The 20,902-nt window shown below is 46.8% G+C and overlaps 1 protein-coding gene across 6 annotated transcripts in view; it reads right to left on the minus strand.

Moving 5' to 3' along the window:
* The window catches only part of catip (ciliogenesis associated TTC17 interacting protein), a 61,553-nt gene extending 50,529 nt beyond the window's left edge, over window positions 1–11,024 (minus strand). For 4 of the 6 annotated variants that reach the window (XM_085986761.1, XM_085986760.1, XM_085986763.1 and 1 more), the window contains exons 1-2: window positions 10,938–11,024; window positions 4,009–4,098 (exon numbers count right to left, since the gene is read on the minus strand). In XM_085986761.1, the coding sequence (XP_085842887.1) occupies window positions 4,009–4,098; window positions 10,938–11,017 (170 nt within the window). In that variant the 5' untranslated portion in view covers window positions 11,018–11,024. Of the gene's footprint in view, window positions 1–3,994; window positions 4,099–10,937 lie in introns of those variants that run through there. The other 2 variants (XM_085986759.1, XM_085986762.1) reach the window with 2 other exon arrangements.
* Window positions 11,025–20,902: the final 9,878 nt, after the last annotated feature.

Genomic DNA, 20,902 nt, shown 5'->3' on the forward strand with positions numbered 1-20,902 from the left:
TGTTAGAATTTTATAAGTTTCAATGAGATACCCTCTCATTCTTCTAAACTCCAGCGAGTATAAGCCCAATCGACCCAATCTCTCTTCATACGTCATTCCTGCCATCCCAGGTATCAGTCTGGTGAATCTTCGCTGCACTCCCTCCATGGCAAGAACATCCTCAGATAAGGCGACCAAAACTGCACACAATACTCAAGGTGTGGTCTCACCAAGGCCCTGTACAACTGCAGCAAGATATCCTTGCTCCTGTACTCGAATCCTCTCGCTACGAAGGCCAACATACCATTTGCCTTCTTAACCGCCTGCTGCACCTGCATGCTTACCTTCAGCGACTGGTGCACAAGGACACCCAGGTCTCATTGCACTTCCCCTTTTTCCAATCTATTGCCATTCAGATAATAATCTGCCTTCCAGTTTTTGACACCAAAGTGGATAACCTCGCATTTATCCACATTATACTGCCTCTGCCATGCATCTGCCCAATCACCCAACCTGTCCAAATCATACTGGAGTTTCTCAGCATCCTCCTCACAGCACACATGCCCACCCAGCTTTGTGTCGTCTGCAAACTTGGAGATATTACATCTAGTTCCCTCGTCTAGATCATTAATATATATTGTGAATAGCTGGGGTCCTAGCACCGATCCCTGCGGTACCCCACTAGTCACTGCCTGCCATTCGGAAAAAGAGCCATTTATTCCAACTCTTTGCTTCCTGTCTGCCAACCAGTTCTCTATCCAAGTCAGTACCTTACCCCCAATCCCATGTGCTTTAACTTTACACGCTAATCTCTTATGTGGGACCTTATCGAAAGCCTTCTGAAAGTCCAAATACACCACATCCACTGGTTCTCCCTTATCTATTCTACCAGTTACATCCTCAAAAAATTCCAGTAGATTAGTCAAGCATGATTTACCTTTTGTAAATCCATGTTGACTTTGTCTGATCCTGTCACTGTTTTCCAAGTGCTCTGCTATTACATCTTTTATAATGGACTCTAGCATTTTCCCCACTACCGATGTCAGGCTTACCGGTCTATAATTACCCGTTTTCTCTCTACTACCTTTTTTAAATAGTGGGGTTACATTAGCTACCCTCCAATCCATGGGAACTGTTCCAGAGTCTATCGAATTTTGGAAGATGACCAGCAATGCATCTACTATTTCTAGGGCCACTTCCTTAAGTACCCTAGGATGTAGATTATCAGGGCCTGGGGATTTATCGGCCTTCAATCCCGTCAATTTCCCTAACGCCATTTCCCTACAAATACTGATTTCATTCAATTCCTCCCTCTCTAGCTAAAGCTGTTGCTTAGCTACAGAGACGCTTGCAAGCTACAGCCGACTGTTTAGAAGCTGTTAAGCAACAGGGTTTGTTGCTAGATACGGAGCTCAAAAAGCTCCGTATGTTTTAACATTAGCGCTGGTTTGTCCGGCAGTTTTGATGTGACGGCAACAGCTCGGTCCCGTCGGTGCCGGATATCACAAAGTTTCCTGTAATTGGTCTGCCATTTCTTTGTTCCCCATTATAAATTCCCCTGATTCTGACTGCAAGGGACCTACGCTTGACTTCACCAATCTTTTTCTCTTCACATATCTATGGAAGCTTTTACACTCAGTTTTTATGTTCCCTGCAAGCTTACTCTCACATTCTATTTCCCCCCTCTTAATTAATCCCTTTGTCCTCCTTTGCTGAATCCTAAACTGCTTTCAATCCTTAGGTTTGCTGCTTTTTCTCGCCAGTTTATATGTCCTCTCCTTGAATCTTATGCTATCCCTAATTTCCCTTGTTAGCCACGGTTGAGTCACCTTTTTTGTTTTATTTTTATGCCAAACAGGGATGAACAAATTCTGTAGTTCATTCATGCGATCTTTAAATGTTTGCCATTGCCTATCCACCGTCAACCCTTTAAGTAACACTCCCCAATCCATCCTAGCCAACTCGCGCCTCATACCATCATAGTTTCCTTTATTTAAATTCAGGGCCCTAGTCTCTGAGTCAACTACTTCATTCTCCATCTTAATGAAGAATTATATCATATTATGATTGCTTCTCCCCAAGGGGCCTCGCAGAACAAGATTGCTAATTAATCCTTTCTCATTACATAATACCCAGTCTAAGATGGCCTGATCTCTAGTTGGTTCCTCGACATATTGGTCCAGGAAACCATCCCGTATACACGCTAGGAATTCCTTCTCCACAGTATTGTTACTAATTTGGTTAGCCCAATCTATATGTAGATTAAAGTCACCCATGATAACTGCTGTGTCCTTATTGCACGCATCTCTAATTTCCTGTTTAATGCCATCCCCAACCTCAGCATTACTGTTTGGGGGTCTGTATACAACTCACATTAATGTTTTCTGCCCCTTGGTATTTTCTCAGCTCTACCCATACAGATTCCACATCATCAGAGCTAATATCCTTCCTTACTATTGTGTTAATCTCCTCTTTAACCAGCAATGCTACCCCACCTCCTTTTCCTTTTTGCCTGTCCTTCCTGAATATTGAATACCCCCGGATGTTGAATTCCCAGCCTTGGTCACCCTGGAGCCATGTCTCCGTAATCCAAATTATATCATATCCGTTTACATCTATTTGCGCAGCTAATTCATCCACCTTATTACGAATGCTCCTCGTATTAAAAAAAAAAGCCTGAAGGCTTTGTGTCTTAACACGCTTAGTCCTTTTAGAATTATTATTTACTGTAGCCCTGTTTGATTTACACCCTTGATTTCTCTGCCTTCCACTTTTGCTTTTCTCCTTCCTGTCTTTTGTTTCTATCCTTGTTTCCCTTTGCTCTGTCTCCCTGCACAGGTTCCCAACCCCCTGCCATTTTAGTTTAAACCCGCCCCAATAGCAGTAGCAAACTCTCCCCCTAGGACATCGGTCCGGGTCCCGCCCAGGTGCAAACCATCCAGTTTGTACTGGTCCCACCTCCCCCAGAACCGGTTCCAATGTCCCAGGAATTTGAATCCCTCCCCGTTGCACCATTCCTCTAGCCATGTATTCATCTGAAATATCCTTTTATTTCTACTCTGACTAGGACGTGGCACTGGTAGCAATCCTGAGATTACTACCTTTGAGGTCCTATTTTTTAATTTACCTCCTAACTCCCTATATTCAGCTTTTAGGACCTCATCCCGGTCTTTACCTATATAGTTGGTACCTATATGCACCACGACAACTGGCTGTTCACCCTCTCCCTCCAGAATGCTCTGCAGCCGCCCCGAGACATCCTTGACCCTTGCACCAGGGAGGGAACATACCATCCTGGTGTCTCGTTTGCGGCCGCAGAAACGCCTATCTATTCCCCTTACAGTAGAATCCCCTATCACTATAACTCTCCCGCTCTTTTTCCTCCCGTCCTGTGCAGCTGAACCACCCATGGTACCAGGAAGTTGGCTGCTGCTGCCTTCCCCCGATAAGCCATCTCCCTCAACAATATCCAAAGTGGTATATCTGTTTGAGGGAGATGGCCACAGGGGACTCCTGCACTACTTGCCTGCACCTACTACTCTGCCTGGCGGTCACCCATTCCCTTCCTGCCTGTGCAGCCTTTACCTGCGGTGTGACCAACTCATTAAACGTGCTATCCACGATGTCCTCAGCCTCGCGTATGCTCCATTATGTATCCATTCGCAGCTCCAGCGCCGCAATGTGATCTGCCAGTAGCTGCAGATGGATACACTTCCTGCACACATGGTCGTCAGGGACATAGGAAGTGTCCCTGATTTCCCACATAGTGCAGGAGGAGCATGCCACGGGGCCGAGCTGTGCTACCATGACTTAACCTTTAATTAATTTAAATTAAGTCAAATCAATATCACTAATTACACTACAATTAAATGGTATATTCAAGGGCCCTTGTTTACTAGCACTCCCCGCTACACAACAAAGACCTTAGAAACTATAACCACAAAAATTAAGACCTTCTAAACTTTATAAACTATTAACTTTAACTGTCAAACTATAGAGTAGTATAAATACTCACCTGGCAGTACTCACCCAATCAGCTGCTTCCTCTTGCCCGCATCACTTTTTGAATCATGACGTGGCTCTGGAACGCCGCCGCCGGTCTGTGAGATTGGTAAGCCTCTGAGGAAAAAAGCCCGCGAAAGTGAGTTTAAATACTCACTGTACCGCCGCTCTCTCCGCTCCCGACACCGGCCTCTGAGGAAAAAAGCCCGCGAAAACACGCAGGTACAGCAAGCAATTAAATGGTTTGTTGGCCTTTATTACAAGAGGATTTAAGTATAAGAGTAAAGATGTCTCACTGCAATTATATAGGGCCCTGGTGAGACCACACCTGGAGTATTGTGCACAGTTTTGGTTTCCTTACCTAAGGAAGTATATACTTGCCATAGAGGGAGTGCAACGAAGGTTCACCAGACTGGTTCCTGGGATGGGGGGATTGTCCTATGAGGACAGATTGAGTAGACTAGGCCTATATTCTCTAGAGTTTCGAAGAATGAGAGGTGATCTCATTGAAACATACAAAATTCTTACAGGGCTTGACAGGGTAGATGCAGGGAGGATGTTTCCCCTGGCTGCGGAGTCTAGAACCAGGGGTCACAGTCTCAGAATAAGGAGTCGGCCATTTAGGACTGAGATGAGGAGAAATTTCTTCACTCAGAGGGTGGTGAATCTTTGGAATTCTCTACCCCAGAGGGCTGTGGAGGCTCAGTCGTTGAGTATATTCAAGACAGAGATCGATAGATTTTTGAATACTAAGGGAATCAAGGGATATGAGGATAGTTCAGGAAAGTGGAGATGAGGTAAAAGATCAGCCTTGATCTTATTGAATGGCGGCGCAGGCTCGAGGGGCCAAATGGCCGACTCCTGCTCCTATTTCTTATGTTCCTTTGTTCTTATGTTTTGATAGAGTAAATAGAGATACTGTTTCCCGTGGCAGAAGGGCCGGTAACCAGAGGACACTGATTTAAGATGATTGGCAAAAGAACTAGAGGTGACGTGAGGAAATATTTTTTGCACAGCAAGTTGTCATGATCTGGAATGCACTGCCTGAAAGGTAGAAGCAGATTCAATAGTAACTTTCAAAAGAGAATTAGATAAATACTTGAAGGGAAAACATTTACAGTGCTATGGGAAAAGAGAAGTGGAGTGGGATTAATTGGATAGAATTACATAGAATATGCAGCACAGAAACAGGCCATTCAGCCCAACCAGTCCATGCTAGTGTTTATGCTCCACTCGAGCCTCCTCTCATCCTTCATCATCTAACTCTATCAGCCTAACCCTCAATTCCCGTCTCCCTCATATGCTTATCTAGTTTCCCCTTAAATGCATCTATACTATTCGCTTCAACGACTCCCTGTAGTAGCGAGTTCCACATTCTGTGAAAAGAAGTTTCCTCTGAATTCCCTATTTCATTTCTTGATGATTATCTTATATTTATGGTCCCTAGTTTTGCGCTGCCCCACAAGTGGAAACACTTTCTATGTGTCTACTCTATCAAAACCTTTCATAATTTTAACGACGTCTTTCAAGTCACCCCTCAGCCTTCTCTTTTCAAGAGAAAAGTGACCCAGCCTGTTCATCCTTTCCTGATGCGTATAACCTCACAAAAAGGTTTCAAAGAGCCGGCACAGGCACGATGGTCAGAATGGACTCATTCTACATAAGAACATAGAATTAGGAGCCAGGAGTAGGCCATACGGCCCCTCGAGCCTGCTCCGCCATTCAATAAGATCATGGCTGATCTTCGACCTCAACTCCACTTTCCCGCCCGATCTCCATATCCCTTAATTCCTCTGGACTCCAAAAATCTATCTCAGCCTTGAATATACTCAACGACGGAGCATCCACAGCACTTTGGGGTAGAGAATTCCAAAGATTTACAACCCTCTGAGTGAAGAAATTCCTCCTCATCTCAGTCTTAAATGGCCGGCCCCTTATCCTGAGACTGTGCCCCCTAGTTCTAATCTCTCCAGCCAGGGGAAACAACCTCACAGAATCACAGAAACCCCACAGTGCAGATAGAGGCCATTTCGGCCCATCGAGCCTGCACCGACACATATCCCACCCAATCCCCGTAACCCCTACACCAACACATATCCCACCCTATCCCCGTAACCCCACGTATTTAATCCCCCTAACAGTAAGGGTCAATTTATCATAGCCAATCAACCTAACCCGCACATCTTTGGACTGTGGGAGGAAACCGGAGCACCCGGAGGAAACCCACGCAAACACGGGGAGAATGTGCAAACTCCACACAGACAGTCACCCGAGGCCGGATTCGAACCCGGGTCCCTGGCGCTGTGAGGCAACAGTGCTAACCACTATGCCACCGTGCTGCCACTATGCTCTCAGCATCTATCCTGTCAATCCCCCTCAGAATCTTATCTGTTTCAATGAGATCACCTCTCATTCTTCTAAACTCCAGACAGTGTAGGCCCAATCTACTCAATCTCTCATCATAGGACAGCCCTCTCACCCCAGGAATCAATCTAGTGAACCTTCATTGCACCGCAAGTATATCCTTTCTTAAATAAGGAGACCAAAACTGTGCACAGTACTCCAGGTGTGGTCTCCCCAAGGCCCTGTACAATTGGAGCAAGACTTCTTTACTCTTGTACACCAACCCTCTAGCAATAAAGGCCAACATGCCATTTGCCTTCCTAATTGCTTGCTGTACCTGCATGCTAACTCTCTGTGTTTCTTGTATTAGGACACCCAGAGCTCTCTGAACACCAACATTTAATAGTTTCTCACCTTTTAAAAAATATTCTGTTTTTCTATTCTTCCTACTAAAGTGAATAACCTCACATTTCCCCACATTATACTCCATCTGCCACCTTACTGCCCACTCACTGAACCTGTCTATAGCCCTTTGCAGGCTCTTTGTGTCCTCCTCACATCTTATTTTTTCCACCTAGCTTTGTATCGTCAGCAAACTTGGATACATTGCACTCGGTCCCTTCATCCAAGTCATTAATATAGATTGTGAAGAGCTGAGGCCCAACACTGATCCCTGTGGCACCCCACTAGTTACAGCCTGCCAATCTGAAAATGACCCATTTATCCATACTCTCTGTTTTCTGTTAGTAACCAATCCTTTACCCCCAACCACCATATCTTGCTTAACAACCTTTTATGTGGCACCTTATCGAATGCCTTTTGGAAATTCAAATCCACTGGTTCCCCTTTATCTACCCTGCTAGCTACATCCTCAAAAAACTCCAATAAATTTGTCAAACACAATTTCCCTTTCATAAAACCATGCTGACTCTGCCTAATTATATTATGATTTTCTAAGTGCCCTGTTACCACTTCCTTAACAATGGATTCCAGCATTTTCCTGACGACTGATGTCAGGCTAACTGGCCTGTAGTTCCCCGTTTTCTCTCTCCCTCCTTTCTTGAATAACGGGGTTACATTTGCTACCTTCCAAGCTGCTGGGGCCTTTCCTGAATCTAGGGAATTTTGGAAGATCACAACCAATGCATCCACTATCTCTGCAGCCACCTCTTTTAGAACGCTAGGATGTAGGCCATCAGGTCCTGGGGATTTGTCAGCTTTTAGTCCCATTAGTTTCTCAAGTACTTTTACGTCCACCTGAGAGGGAAGACAAGGCCTCAGTTTTGTGCAGGTCCTAACAGTTACCAGCAGGCAATTGAACCGTGATATTGTGGCGGAGCCACTAAGGGACTCCGATCAATTGTATATAATTCCCTACAATAATATGTTAGCTACAGCCTGAGTCTGTATCTTTGTTTTCACTGTTTACATGTACAGAGCGCGATCCCCCACCGGTGGGAAAAACGTGACGATGTGATGACGTCAGCCACGGGACCGCCCAAGCAGTCCTCGTGGAGCCTCCGAACTGACTAGACCTATAATCGATGTTCTCCTGTAGTTATCCATTAAACTCTGTTAGTTTTCATTAAACCTCGTTTATTTGATCGCCTGAGTGGACCTCAGTCTTTTGGATAGGAACTAGACATTCCTACAATATTAATTACTTTAGGTTCCTTGCTCTCGTTAGCCCCTTGGTTCCCCACTATTTTTGGTAAACTTTTTATGTCTTCTACTGTGAAGACAGATACAAAATATTTGTTTAAAGCATCTGCCATTTCCTTATTCCCCATTATAATTTCTCTTCTGTGCTGTATCATTCTATGATTCTAATGCACTTCAAAATGAATCCATCGTATGTGAGAGATTTGCTTCTGAGAGACACGACCCAATATGAATTTCTTTAAGTGGGGGGGGCGCGGCAGTGCCTCAATATGCTCCATGTCATACACAGCAATCTGTTTCCTGATACTGAAAAGTACTTAAGAACATAAAAAAGGGGGGTGAGAGAGGCAATGTGCTGCAACATTTTTACGTTAACCAGCAGACGTGGCCTCAGGCAGTAATTGCAATTGTTTCTGCTCTGGCAGCCAGCGGTGCCCCTGTGCTCCAGACTTACTACAGCAGATATAATTGTCTTAGACCGAGACAGACCTCGGAATCGGTGGCTGCCCTCTCCATGTCAGCCTCTGCACTGAATACAAACTAGAATGCAGTGTTATTGTAACCACAATTTCAGGCTAGGGCGGCATGTACAGAGTGTGATTTGAAATGCAGTCTCCTGCGCTATTTGCTGTCTTTCAAAGTACATGCCCTTTGCTTGTGGGCAAAGCAAAGTAATTGGTTTTGGATGCGTTGTCCCTTTTCAGGCGGTTCCTGCATCCAGTGAGGGCAGGATGGGGCTCAGCTGTGATGCACCCCACAGTTCAATTGCCTGCTGGTAACTGTTAGGACTTGCACAAAACCGAGGCCTTGTCTTCCCTCTCAGGTGGACGTAAAAGACCCCACGGCCACTATTTTAAAGAAGGGCAGGGGAGTTCTGCTAGGTGTCCTGACCAATATTATAACCCTCAATCGACATCATTAAAAAAATGCAGATTATCTGGTCATTATCACATTGCTGTTTGTGGGAGCTTGCTGTGCGCAGGTTGGCTGCCGCGTTTCCCACATTACAACAGTGACTGCACTTCAAAATTGCCTGTAAAGCGGTTTGGCAGGACCTGAGATTGTGAAAGTCGCTATAAAAATGCAGGTCTTTTATTCTTCTTCCTTGCCTTAGAGGGATTGCAACGAAGGTTCACTAGATTGATTCTTGGGATGAGAGGCTTGTCCTATGCGGAGAGATTGAGTAGATTGGGCCTTTTATCTCTGAAGTTTAGAAGAATGAGAGGTGATCTCATTGAAACATACAAAATTCTGAAGGGGATTGACAGGGTAGATGCTGAGAGGTTGTTTCCCCCTGGTTGGAGTGTTTAGAACTAGGGGTCACAGTCTCAGGATAAGGGGTCGGCCATTTAGGACTGAGATGAGGAGGAACTTCTTCACTCAGAGGGTGGTGAATCTTTGGAATTCTCTAGCCCAAAGAGCAGTGGTGCTGAGTCATTGAGTAGATTCAAGGCTGAAATATAGATTTTTGGACTCTAGGGGAATCAAGGGAAATAGGGATTGGACAGGAAAGTGGAGTTGAGGTTGAAGATCAGCCATGATCTAATTGAATGGCGAAGCAGGCTCGAGGGGCCGTATGGCCTACTCCTGCTCCTAATCCTTATGTTATGAGACCACACCTTGAGTATTGTGTGCAGTTTTGGTCGCCTTATCTGAGGAAGGATGTTCTTGCCATGGAGGGAGTGCAGCGAAGATTCACCAGACTGATACCTGGGATGGCAGGAATGACGTATGAAGAGAGATTGGGTCAATTAGGCTTATATTCGCTAGAGTTTAGAAGAATGAGAGGGGATCTCATTGAAACTTATAAAATTCTAACAGGACTAGACAGACTAGATGCAGGAAGGATGTTCCCGATGGCGGGGAAGTCCAGAACCAGAGGTCACAGTCTAAGGATAAGGGGTAAACCATTTAGGACTGAGATGAGGAGGAATTTCTTCACCCAGAGAGTGGTGAACCTGTGGAATTCTCTACCACAGAAGGCTGTTGAGGCCAATTCATTAAATATATTCAAGAAGGAGTTAGATATATCCCTGGCCAATGTGATTTTGCTTTTGGTCGATGGGCCTTGTTTGACGTTTTATTGAGTTGTAGTTAGGTGGCACACCAAAAGAGAGGAGTTAGATATATTACTTAAGGCTAAAGGGATATGGGGAGAAGGCAGGGACAGGGTACTGAATTTGGATGATCAGCCATGATCTCATTAAATGGCGGAATAGGCTCGAGGGGCTAAATGGTCTACTCCTGCTCCTATCTTCTATGTTTCTATGTTATCTTTCAAACTACATGCCCTTCGCTTGTTGGGCAAAGCAGATTAATCAGCTTTTGTGGCGTTGGTCCTTTCCAGCAAGTTCCCGCGTCCGGTGAGGGCGGGATGGGGCTCAGCTGTGACGCACCCCATGGTTCAATTGCCTGCTGCTCAGGGTCAGCACCTGCACAGGAGGAATGGCCACATAAGGCCAGGTGCTGGAGTCAACATCACTGGGCGCAGGGTAGGACGATGGGTTAGCCATTGCCCCTTGTCCTGCTGGGCAGCCCTCCAGAGAACCTCCACCCCCATCCCACTGTGTGCCTGCCTCACTGAGAATAGGGCCCACCAATCAGAGGGCGGTTGCTAGGGACAACCGACCCTGACAGACAGCCAACCCAGCCACTGAGCGGGCGCGCGCTGTTGGCGCCACCGAACACGCCCACTTTCCACTGTCCACCAATTAGCGCGCGGCAAGAGGGTGGTGTCCAGCTTGATGGACGGCTTGCCGAGCCAATCAATGGACAGACCCGGTCGCCCAGGCAACCAAACCAACCAATCATTCTAAAGCTAGATATAGACAGAGAGCGACGATTATAAAACGAGTTATTTTCCTTTAGGTTTTTTTAAAAAAAAAAGTAAATGTTATTTTTTTTAAACGCAGGACTCTTCTTTTGATAATTTGACATTAAGGTTTTCTCACCGCCGAGCGAGCGCCTCAGGGATCCGCAGCCGCCGCCGCCGGCCAACGGCACTGAGCCCCAGCCAGGACCCCGTCACCATGGAGCCAGCAAACCCCGCACAGCCGGCTACACTGCTGCCTGCAGTCACCATAGTAACAAACCCTTTTTCTGAAAACAGAGAAATGCTGGAAATACTCAGCAGGTCAGGCAGCATCTGTGTGGTGAGAGAGAAACAGAGAAGCCCTTTTTCTATATATACACACACACAGAGCACAGAAACAGGCCATTCAGCCCCACATGTCCATGCTGAGTACAGGAACAAGGATGTCTTGCTGCAGTTATACAGGGCCTTGGGGAGACCACATCTTGAGTATTGGGTGCAGTTTTGGTCGCCTTATCTGAGGAAGGATGTTCTTGCCATGGAAGGAGTTCAGCGAAGATTCACCAGGCTGATACCTGGGATGGCAGGAATGACGTATGAGGAGAGAGATTGGGTCGATTAGGCTTATAGTCGCTAGAGTTTAGAAGAATGAGAGGGGATCTCATTGAAACTTATACAATTCTAACAGGACTAGACAGACTAGATGCAGGGAGGATGTTCCCGATGGCGGGGGAGTCCAGAACCAGGGGTCACAGTCTAAGGATAAGGGGTAAGCCATTTAGGACAGAGATGAGGAGGAATTTCTTCACCCAGAGAGTGGTGAACCTGTGGAATTCTCTACCACAGAAGGCAGTAGAGGCCAATTCATTAAATATATTCAAGAAGGAGTTGGATATATTTCTTAAGGCTAAAGGGATCAAGGGATATGGGGAGAAAGCAGGGACCGGGTACTGAATTTGGATGATCAGCCATGATCTCATTGAATGGCGGAGCAGGCCCGAGGGGTCGAATGGCCTACTCCTGCTCCTATCTTCTATGTTTCTATGGTCTTTATATGCTCCACTCCAGTCTCCTTCCCAAGCCCCTCTTCATCTCACTTCAATATGTGTGCGTGTCAGCCAGTGGCTCAGTTGGTGTAGCGCTCTCTCTTGCCTTCTGACTCACGAAGGTCATGGGTTCGAGTCCCCACTCGAGTCCTGAGCACAAAAATCCTGGCTGACACTCCAGTGCGGTGCTGAGGGAGTGCTGCGCTGTCGGAGGTGCCGTCTTTCGGATGAGACGTCTGCCCTCTTGGGTGAATGTAAAAGATCCCACGGCCACTATTTCGAAGAAGAGGTGGGAGTTATCCCTGGTGTCCTGGTCCAATATTTATCCCTCAATCAAAAAAACAGATTATCTGGTCATTTATCACATTGCTGTTTGTGGGAGTTTGCTGTGCGCAAATTGGCTGCCCCATTTCCTACATTACAACAGTGCCTACACTTTATATAAATGCAAGTCTTTCTTTTTTATCAGCATATCCTTCTGTTCCTTTCTCCCTTGACTTGCATTTATACAGCACCTTGTAGCACCTCAGAACGTCCCACAGCGCTTTACAGTCAATGAAGTACATTTATTTTGAACTGGTAGTCACTGTTGGAAATGTAGTTGTAATGTAGGAAACACAGCAGCCAATTTACGCACAGCAAACAGATAATGATCAGATCATCTTTTTTTTAGTGATGTTGGTTGAGGGATAAATATTGGCCCAGGACACCAGGGAGAACTCCCCTGCTCTTCTTCAACATAGTGCCATGGGATCTTTTACATCCACCCAAGAGGGCAGACAGGGCCTCAGTTTAACATCTCTTCTGAAAGGCAACACCTCTGACAGTGCAGTACTGCACCAGGAGTGTCAGCCTAGATTTTTGTGCTCACATCTCTGGGGTGGGACTTGAACCCACAACCTTCATGACTCAGAGGCAAGAGTGCTACCAACTGAATCACGACTGACACCAGAGGAACACGTTTTTTTAACACATAGTATTTACAGCACAGCAACAGGCCAGTCAGCCCAACAGGTCTATGCTGGTGATTATGCTCCACACGAGCCTCCTCCCTCCCCTCTTCATCTCAGCCTATCACCCTATCCTTCTATTCCTTTCTCCCTCATGTGTTTATCTAGCTTCCCCTTAAATCCATCTATGCTATTCGCCTCAACCACTCCTTGTGGTAGTGAGTTCCACATTCTCACCACTCTTTGGGTAAAGAAGTTTCTCCTGAATTCCCTATTGGATTTACTAGTGACTTTCTTATATTTATGGCCCCTAGTTTTGGTCTCCCCACAAGTGGAAACATCTTCTCTGTGTCTACCCTATCGAACCCTTCAATAATCTTAAACACCTCTATCAGGTCACCCCTCAGTCTTCTCTTTTGGCATCTATTTGCAACACCAGATTTCTGATTGGTCCCCTTGGAGGACAAGACCTGATTTCTGATTGGTCCCCTTGGTTGTCAAGACCTCATTTCTGATTGGTCCCCTTGGTTGTCAAGACCTAATTTCTGATTGGTCCCCTTGGAGGACAAATCCAGATTTCTGATTGGTGCCCTTGGAGGACAAGACCTGATTTCTGATTGGTCCGCTTGGAGGACAAGCCAGCAGTTTCTCTGGAATGAGTAATCAAGTACTTTGCAAAGTGTAATTCGAGCCATTCATTCTGACTGCCAGACTTCAGACAGAACTCACAGAGGACAGGGCTCACCCTCACAGGTTAGGACCTTCTCCCTCCTCCAAACAAGTTTCTGCTCCCCCCACCTCCCGAGATTCTGATCTTTTCCCTCCCCAACAAGTTCCTGAGCTTTCCCGCCACCCCCCTCACAGATGGGGCATTATGTGTGGGTCACAAATTGTTAACAGGTTTACTGGGTATGAAGTGAATAGTGACAGTGTTGTGACTTCCGGATTTCGTCCAGTCCAATGATGTCACTTGCCACACACGCACCGAGCTTTCGCGAAATCAACCAGGTGTAGGGGGAGGAGTGAGAGAATGTGGTGCGTGTGTAGAGGGTGGGCGTGGGGCTCTAGAGATCAGTGTTGTCCAATCAACACGGCAGTTAGGAAGGAATAACAGTTGATTTTCTTCTTAAAGTACTGATGACTTTCTCATCTCTTGCTGGTGTCCCCTGGAAGGGCTAAACCAGGCCTTCCGCCAACAGAGCGCTTTCAGCCCTTGGGTGGGATCGTTGGGTCGGTGAGTTCTGATTTTGTTTCTTTATTCGTTCTCGGGAATGTGTGAGCGAAGCTACAAGGCCGGTATATGGCGCTCATCCTCAATTGCCTGAGCAGATGGTGGTGGGCCTTCTCCTTGGACAAGCCGAGAGGCAAATTCAGAAGTGAGCAAAAGCCCCGTCGTTGGTCATGTGATCTCAATACCCGTATACGCACGCCGCGTACGTGCGAACTTTAACCTCTTTGTGCGTTTGTTGGTAACATGGTAAGAGGAAATCTAGAGTGTACTCTTGGTTTTTGATCGTTGTGTCTGCTTTGCTGCCTTGGTTACTGAATGGTGATATTATTTGTTCATTATTTACATAGAATTTACAGCACAGAATCAGGCCATTCGGCCCAACTGGTCCGTGCCGGTGTTTATGCTCCACACGAGCCTCCTCCCACACCTCTTCATCTCACCCTATCAGCATATCCTTCTATTTCTTTCTCCCTCATGTGTTTACCTGGCTTTCCCTATAATGCATCTCTGCTATTCGCTTCACCACTTCTTGTCAGTATTGCCAACTCTTGCAAGAGACGCGATTTCTGAGTGAAAAACAGCGATGGAACTCTGAAATCTTGGGATTTGTTTGGGAGTGATTGCTAACAAGGCACATCAGTCCTTCTGCGCATGCGTATGGGAGAGCCTTAAGACCTATTTAGCCGGCGCCAATTGGTTGCTGTACAGATGCAGATGATTTACCGCAGTTTCCCGTGTCCTGATTGGCTCACGGACTGCTACCCGCGACGCACTGCGCCAGTTTGCCCGGCAATCTCCAAGTCACGAGTCTGGGACCCGGGCCGACCCGCTCGGTGTGAGAACAGCCCGAGAGTGAGGAGCTGGACCTGGACCTGGAGTTTGGAGCTGCAGCTAGGGGCGGGCAGCGAGCGGGGCCAGAGATAGGTCACAGAGTGGTGAACCTGTGGAATTCTCTACCACAGAAGGCAGTTGAGGCCAATTCATTAAATATATTCAAGAAGGAGTTAGATATGTTTCTTAAGGCTAAAGAGATCAAGGGATATGGGGAGAAAGCAGGGACAGGGTACTGAATTTGGATGATCAGCCATGATCTCATTAAATGGCGGAGCAGGCTCGAGGTACGAAGGGCCTACTCCTGCTCCTATCTTTCTATGTTTCCCACCCAGCACCGACAGCCAGAGCTGCATGCGGTGGCGGCAGCAGTTAACGGCAGAGCTCAGGGTGGGGGTGTTGAGGCCGCCAGTGGTCTGGGAGCGCAGCACTGGGGAGAGGGAGGGGATCAGATCAGTGCTGCCCTCATTGGGCCCACTTTGCTGCAGAAGAGATTTTCCCCCTTGAGCCTCCTATAGGGAGAGGGGCTTTGCCCCTTTGGGGGAGGGTATTGGTGTGGGGGGAGTTAACCCCCTTTTGGGGAGGGGATTTACCCTAATGAGGCCCCTGTACAAACTTACTGTGCAGTGCCACTTCACAATAATATTCTTAACCAGCGAAATTGGAATAAGATTTGCCCCCACGGGCAGGGGTGAGGGGTACGGGCTGGTGCGATGGGAGTGGGGGGTACAGCCCAAGGCTCTGTGGGTGTGTGTCGTGCTGACGGAGAGATTAGGGGTGGGGGTGTAGAGGGAGTGAGCTGAGGGGATCGCAGCTGAGCTACAAACCCAGCAGCGCTCGAGGGCTGGCGCTTTGTAAACTTTTCCAAGTCATTGGAATGACCTGCCTGCTCTCGGATACGAATCACTGTCATCGTAACGTTAAACTGAGATGCATAGCAACGTGGTGATAACAGGATAGGATTTTTAAAACGTTTTCTGTAAAGCATTTAGATGCAGCAATATAGTTTTTGTAAGTGCTTTGACCGGTTAGAAATTAAATAAGCCACTAATGAGTCGTTACCGACTGGCAATATATCCAACAGCAAAATACTGCGGATGCTGGAAATCTGAAATAACAGAGTTAACGTATCAGCTCTGTGACCCTTTGCCAGAAACATAGAAGATAGGAGCAGGAGGCCATTCGGCCCCTCGAGCCTGTTCCGCCATTTAATGAGATCATGGCTGATCATCCAAATTCAGTACCCTGTCCCTTTCTCCCCATATCCCTTTAGCCTTAAGAAATATATCTAACTCCTTCTTGACTGGAAAAAGTTGAGATGTAACAGGTTTTAAGCAGGTGCAAAGGCAGGGAAGGGAAGAAGTAACAAAAGGAGCGATCTGTGCTTAGGTGGAAGGCAGGAGAGATTAAATGTTGCAAATGGGGATGACAGAATCAACAGGGGCCATGTGAAAAAACAGGGGGCAGGGGTTTTGGTCTGAAATTGTTGAACTCAATGCTGAGTCCAGAAGGCTGTAAAGTGCCTAATCAAAAGATGAGGTGCTGTTCCAATGAAGGTCAATGTAAGCTCGTGACATATCTTATATTGGTTTATGTTTGAAAAAAAATAGGAACTCATAATTTCTATACCCAATATCTTAATTTTTTAAGAGTTTATCTCTTGATTTATGTGATGGCGGGGTTGGCATCATTGTTCCTGGTAATTTTGTTTGGCGCCATGCAGCCCCTTAAAGGGGCCATTCAAAATGCTGCGCATGCGCGGGTTTTTCTCATCAACAGGCCAGCCACGCGGGTTCCCTAGAGCGGGAGAAAGCAGGGACAGGGTACTGAATTTGGATGATCAGCCATGATCGCATTACATGGCGGAGCAGGCTCGAGGGGCCGAATGACCTACTCCTGCTCCTATATTCTATGTTTCTATGCTACGCGGCCACACAACTTATACATTACTGCCCTGTGATAGCATTCTCACCACTCCTTAGGTTAAGAAGTTTCCTATTGGCACTATTAGTGACTATCTTATGTTTAAGGCCTATAAAAACAGAAGATGCTGGCAATGGTCAGGAGGTCAGGCAACATCTGTGAGGAGAGAAACACAGTTACATCAGCGACCTAAAACATTAACTGTTTCTCTTCCCCACAGAGGCCGCCTGACCGGCTGAGTATTTCCAGCATGTTCTGTTTTTATTTCAGATTTCCAGCATCCGTACTATGCTTTTGTGTTGTATTTATGGCCCCTGGTTCTGGTCTGCCCCACAAGTAGAAATATCTCCTCTACGTCGACCCTATCAAACCCTTTCATAATTTTAAAAACCTCCATCAGGTCACCCCTCAGCCTTCTCTTTGCTAGAGAAAAGAGCCCCAGCCTGTTCAATCTTTCCGATAGGCAAAACCTCTCAGTTCTGGTATCATTTTTGCAAATTCTCCATTGCCTCTGCATCCTTCTTATAATATGGAGACTAGAACTGTTCACAGTACTCCCAAGTGTGGTCCACCCAAGGTTCGACACATTTTAAAATACTTATAATAATTTGTTTACAGAACAGGAAGGATAGAGAAAGGATGTGTTGAGAAAAGCTATTTTGCTATTGAGCCTGGTTCTTCCAATAGCCCGCTCCGAAACCACAGGCAAACAGCCTTGGCATACAATCAACTTACTATGTAGTGCAGTCACTGTTGCAATGTAGGCAAACACCATTTTGTGCACAGCAAGAACCCACCAACAGCAAATGAGGTGAAAGACTTGGGCATATAAATCGCCGTTCCTTCGTCTTTGGGTCAAAATCTAAGAACTCCCAACCTCACAGCACTGTGGGAGTAGCTTTATCCCACGCACTGCAGCGGTTCAAGAAGGCAGCGGCTCACCACCACCTTCTCAAGGGCAACTAGGGGTGGGCAATAAATGCCAGCCTTGCCAGCGATGCCCACATCCTGGGGATAATTTTTTAAAAGTGATCAGTTAATCTGTTCCGGTGGTGCTGTTTGAGGGATGAATGTAGGCCATCACACTCCGGGAGAGCTTCCTGCCCTTCTTCACATCGTAGCCATGGGATCTTTTACACCCATGAACCAGTAAAAAGACAAAGAAGGTCTTGCTTTAATGTCTCATTCGAACAATGGCACTTCTGACAAAGCAGTACTCCATCAGTGCTGCACTGGCGTACAGCGGTGCAGTGGTTAGAGCCCGAGCTATGATCATTTCAAATCCAAATAATGAAATGAAATCAATCTGGTAGTTTATGCATTAGCACTAGAAAATTAACATAAAACTTGCAAATTGTTGTAAAAACACAACTAACACCCTTCAGGTACGGGGACATGACCAAACCCTACCCAGTCTGCCCTACATGTAACTCCTCTCAGATGGATGTAAAAGATCCCACGGCACTATTTCGAAGAACGGGGGGGATTTCCCGAGAGACCTGGGCCAGTATTCATCCCTCAACAGACATCACTGGTCATTTATCTCCTTGCTGTCTGTGGGCAAATTGGCTGCCGCCTTTCCTGCGATACATTCAGTGACTACACTTCACAAAGTACTTCATTGACAACTCCCCATTTCAGGCACCCAGTGTCAGCACTAAACACTCCCAGGGCAAGTACAGCACGGGTTAGATACAGAGTAAAGCTCCCTCTACACTGTCCCATCAAACACTCCCAGGGCAGGTACAACACGGGTTAGATACAGAGTAAAGCTCCCTCTACACTGTCCCATCAAACACTCCCAGGGCAGGTACAGCACGGGTTAGATACAGAGTAAAGCTCCCTCTACACTGTCCCATCAAACACTCCCAGGGCAGGTACAGCACGGGTTAGATACAGAGTAAAGCTCCCTCTACACTGTCCCATTAAACACTCCCAGGGCAGGTACAGCACGGGTTAGATACAGAGTAAAGCTCCCTCTACACTGTCCCATCAAACACTCCCAGGACAGGTACAGCACGGGTTAGATACAGAGTAAAGCTCCCTCTACACTGTCCCATCAAACACTCCCAGGGCAGGTACAGCACGGGTTAGATACAGAGTAAAGCTCCCTCTACACTGTCCCATCAAACACTCCCAGGGCAGGTACAGCACGGGTTAGATACAGAGTAAAGATCCCTCTACACTGTCCCATCAAACACTCCCAGGGCAGGTACAGCACGGGTTAGATACAGAGTAAAGCTCCCTCTACACTGTCCCATCAAACACTCCCAGGACAGGTACAGCACGGGTTAGATACAGAGTAAAGCTCCCTCTACACTGTCCCATCAAACACTCCCAGGGCAGGTACAGCACGGGTTAGATACAGAGTAAAGCTCCCTCTACACTGTCCCATCAAACACTCCCAGGGCAGGTACAGCACGGGTTAGATACAGAGTAAAGCTCCCTCTACACTGTCCCATCAAACACTCCCAGGGCAGGTACAGCACGGGTTAGATACAGAGTAAAGATCCCTCTACACTGTCCCATCAAACACTCCCAGGGCAGGTACAGCACGGGTTAGATACAGAGTAAAGCTCCCTCTACACTGTCCCATCAAACACTCCCAGGGCAGGTAAAGCGCTTCGGGATGTCCAGAGGTTGTGAAAGGTGCTGTAGAAATGCAAGTTCTTCTTTCTTTGCTAAGGTGCAGTTGTGTTTAAACAGATCGGCCTTTGTGGAAGTGGTGCAAGTCCTGGAATCGATTGACGAGAGATCAATTTCTGTTGCTGTTTGGCAGATGCTTGCAAGTTTCTTGCTCCAAGTCAGGATAAACCAGCATTAAACGACTGGCTTTCTTGCTCTCAGTACCTTTCACACTATGAAGTGTGACGGAGGAAGGCTAGATGCAAGATGATGATATATATTTTAATAGAAATTTGATAGTACAGGAACCCTCGAAGAGCACATTAAAGGTTTGACAACAAAACTCGACAAAGTAGAATCTAAAATCTTGGAACCTGAATTTGCTGCAGTGGCTTTCATGTTGAAGTGACATAAGTCAAATTATTATTTTATAACCAAAGGTATCCGCTGCGATTCCGAAGCTAACTTCCTTGTGTGTGGGAGAATGAGCCCCGTTAATGTCGTGCTGTTCCGGAGTAAGCACTGAGAACAGTCCTGGCACCAAGGGCCCAACATTACACGGAGGCCTTTCTGCCTCTATAGTTCAAGGGACAGTATGCAGACAGAGGCAGGTACCAGGAAAAGTCCGATCCTCTTACACGACATCCATTCCAGTGCATCCTGCGTTTTGCTTAATGTGCTCGTGCAGGTGAGTGAGGGATGTTTGTGCTGGGGATGAAACTCCTCATTTCAGGCACCCAGCACTAAACACTCCCAGGGCAGGTACAGCACGGGTTAGAGACAGAGTAAAGCACCCTCTACACTGTCCCATCAAACACTCCCAGGGCAGGTACAGCACGGGTTAGATACAGAGTAAAGCACCCTCTACACTGTCCCATCAAACACTCCCAGGGCAGGTACAGCACGGGTTAGAGACAGAGTAAAGCACCCTCTACACTGTCCCATCAAACACTCCCAGGACAGGTACAGCACGGGTTAGAGACAGAGTAAAGCACCCTCTACACTGTCCCATCAAACACTCCCAGGGCAGGTACAGCACGGGTTAGATACAGAGTAAAGCTCACTCTACACTGTCCCATCAAACACTCCCAGGGCAGGTACAGCCCGGGTTAGATACAGAGTAAAGCTCCCTCTACACTGTCCCATCAAACACTCCCAGGGCAGGTACAGCACGGGTTAGATACAGAGTAAAGCTCCCTCTACACTGTCCCATCAAACACTCCCAGGGCAGGTACAGCACGGGTTAGATACAGAGCAAAGCTCCCTCTACACTGTCCCATCAAACACTGCCAGGACAGGTACAGCACGGGTTAGACCGAGTAAATTTTCCTTTATTCAACTCCGGACATCAATTCAGTGCCAAACCTGCAGCAACTAGGGAAACTAGAAATTCATGTTAAATCGGCCCTTACAGCAAGCAGATGAGATTTTGCATTCTGGCTTTACTTGGTGTTGACTTAATACCGTTCACGCCTTGGCTAAAAAAGAAAACTCAGCA

Source organism: Somniosus microcephalus, chromosome 4 (assembly GCF_052327205.1).
Source record: "Somniosus microcephalus isolate GS21.2 chromosome 4, FLI_Smic_1.0, whole genome shotgun sequence".
NCBI lineage: Eukaryota > Metazoa > Chordata > Chondrichthyes > Squaliformes > Somniosidae > Somniosus > Somniosus microcephalus.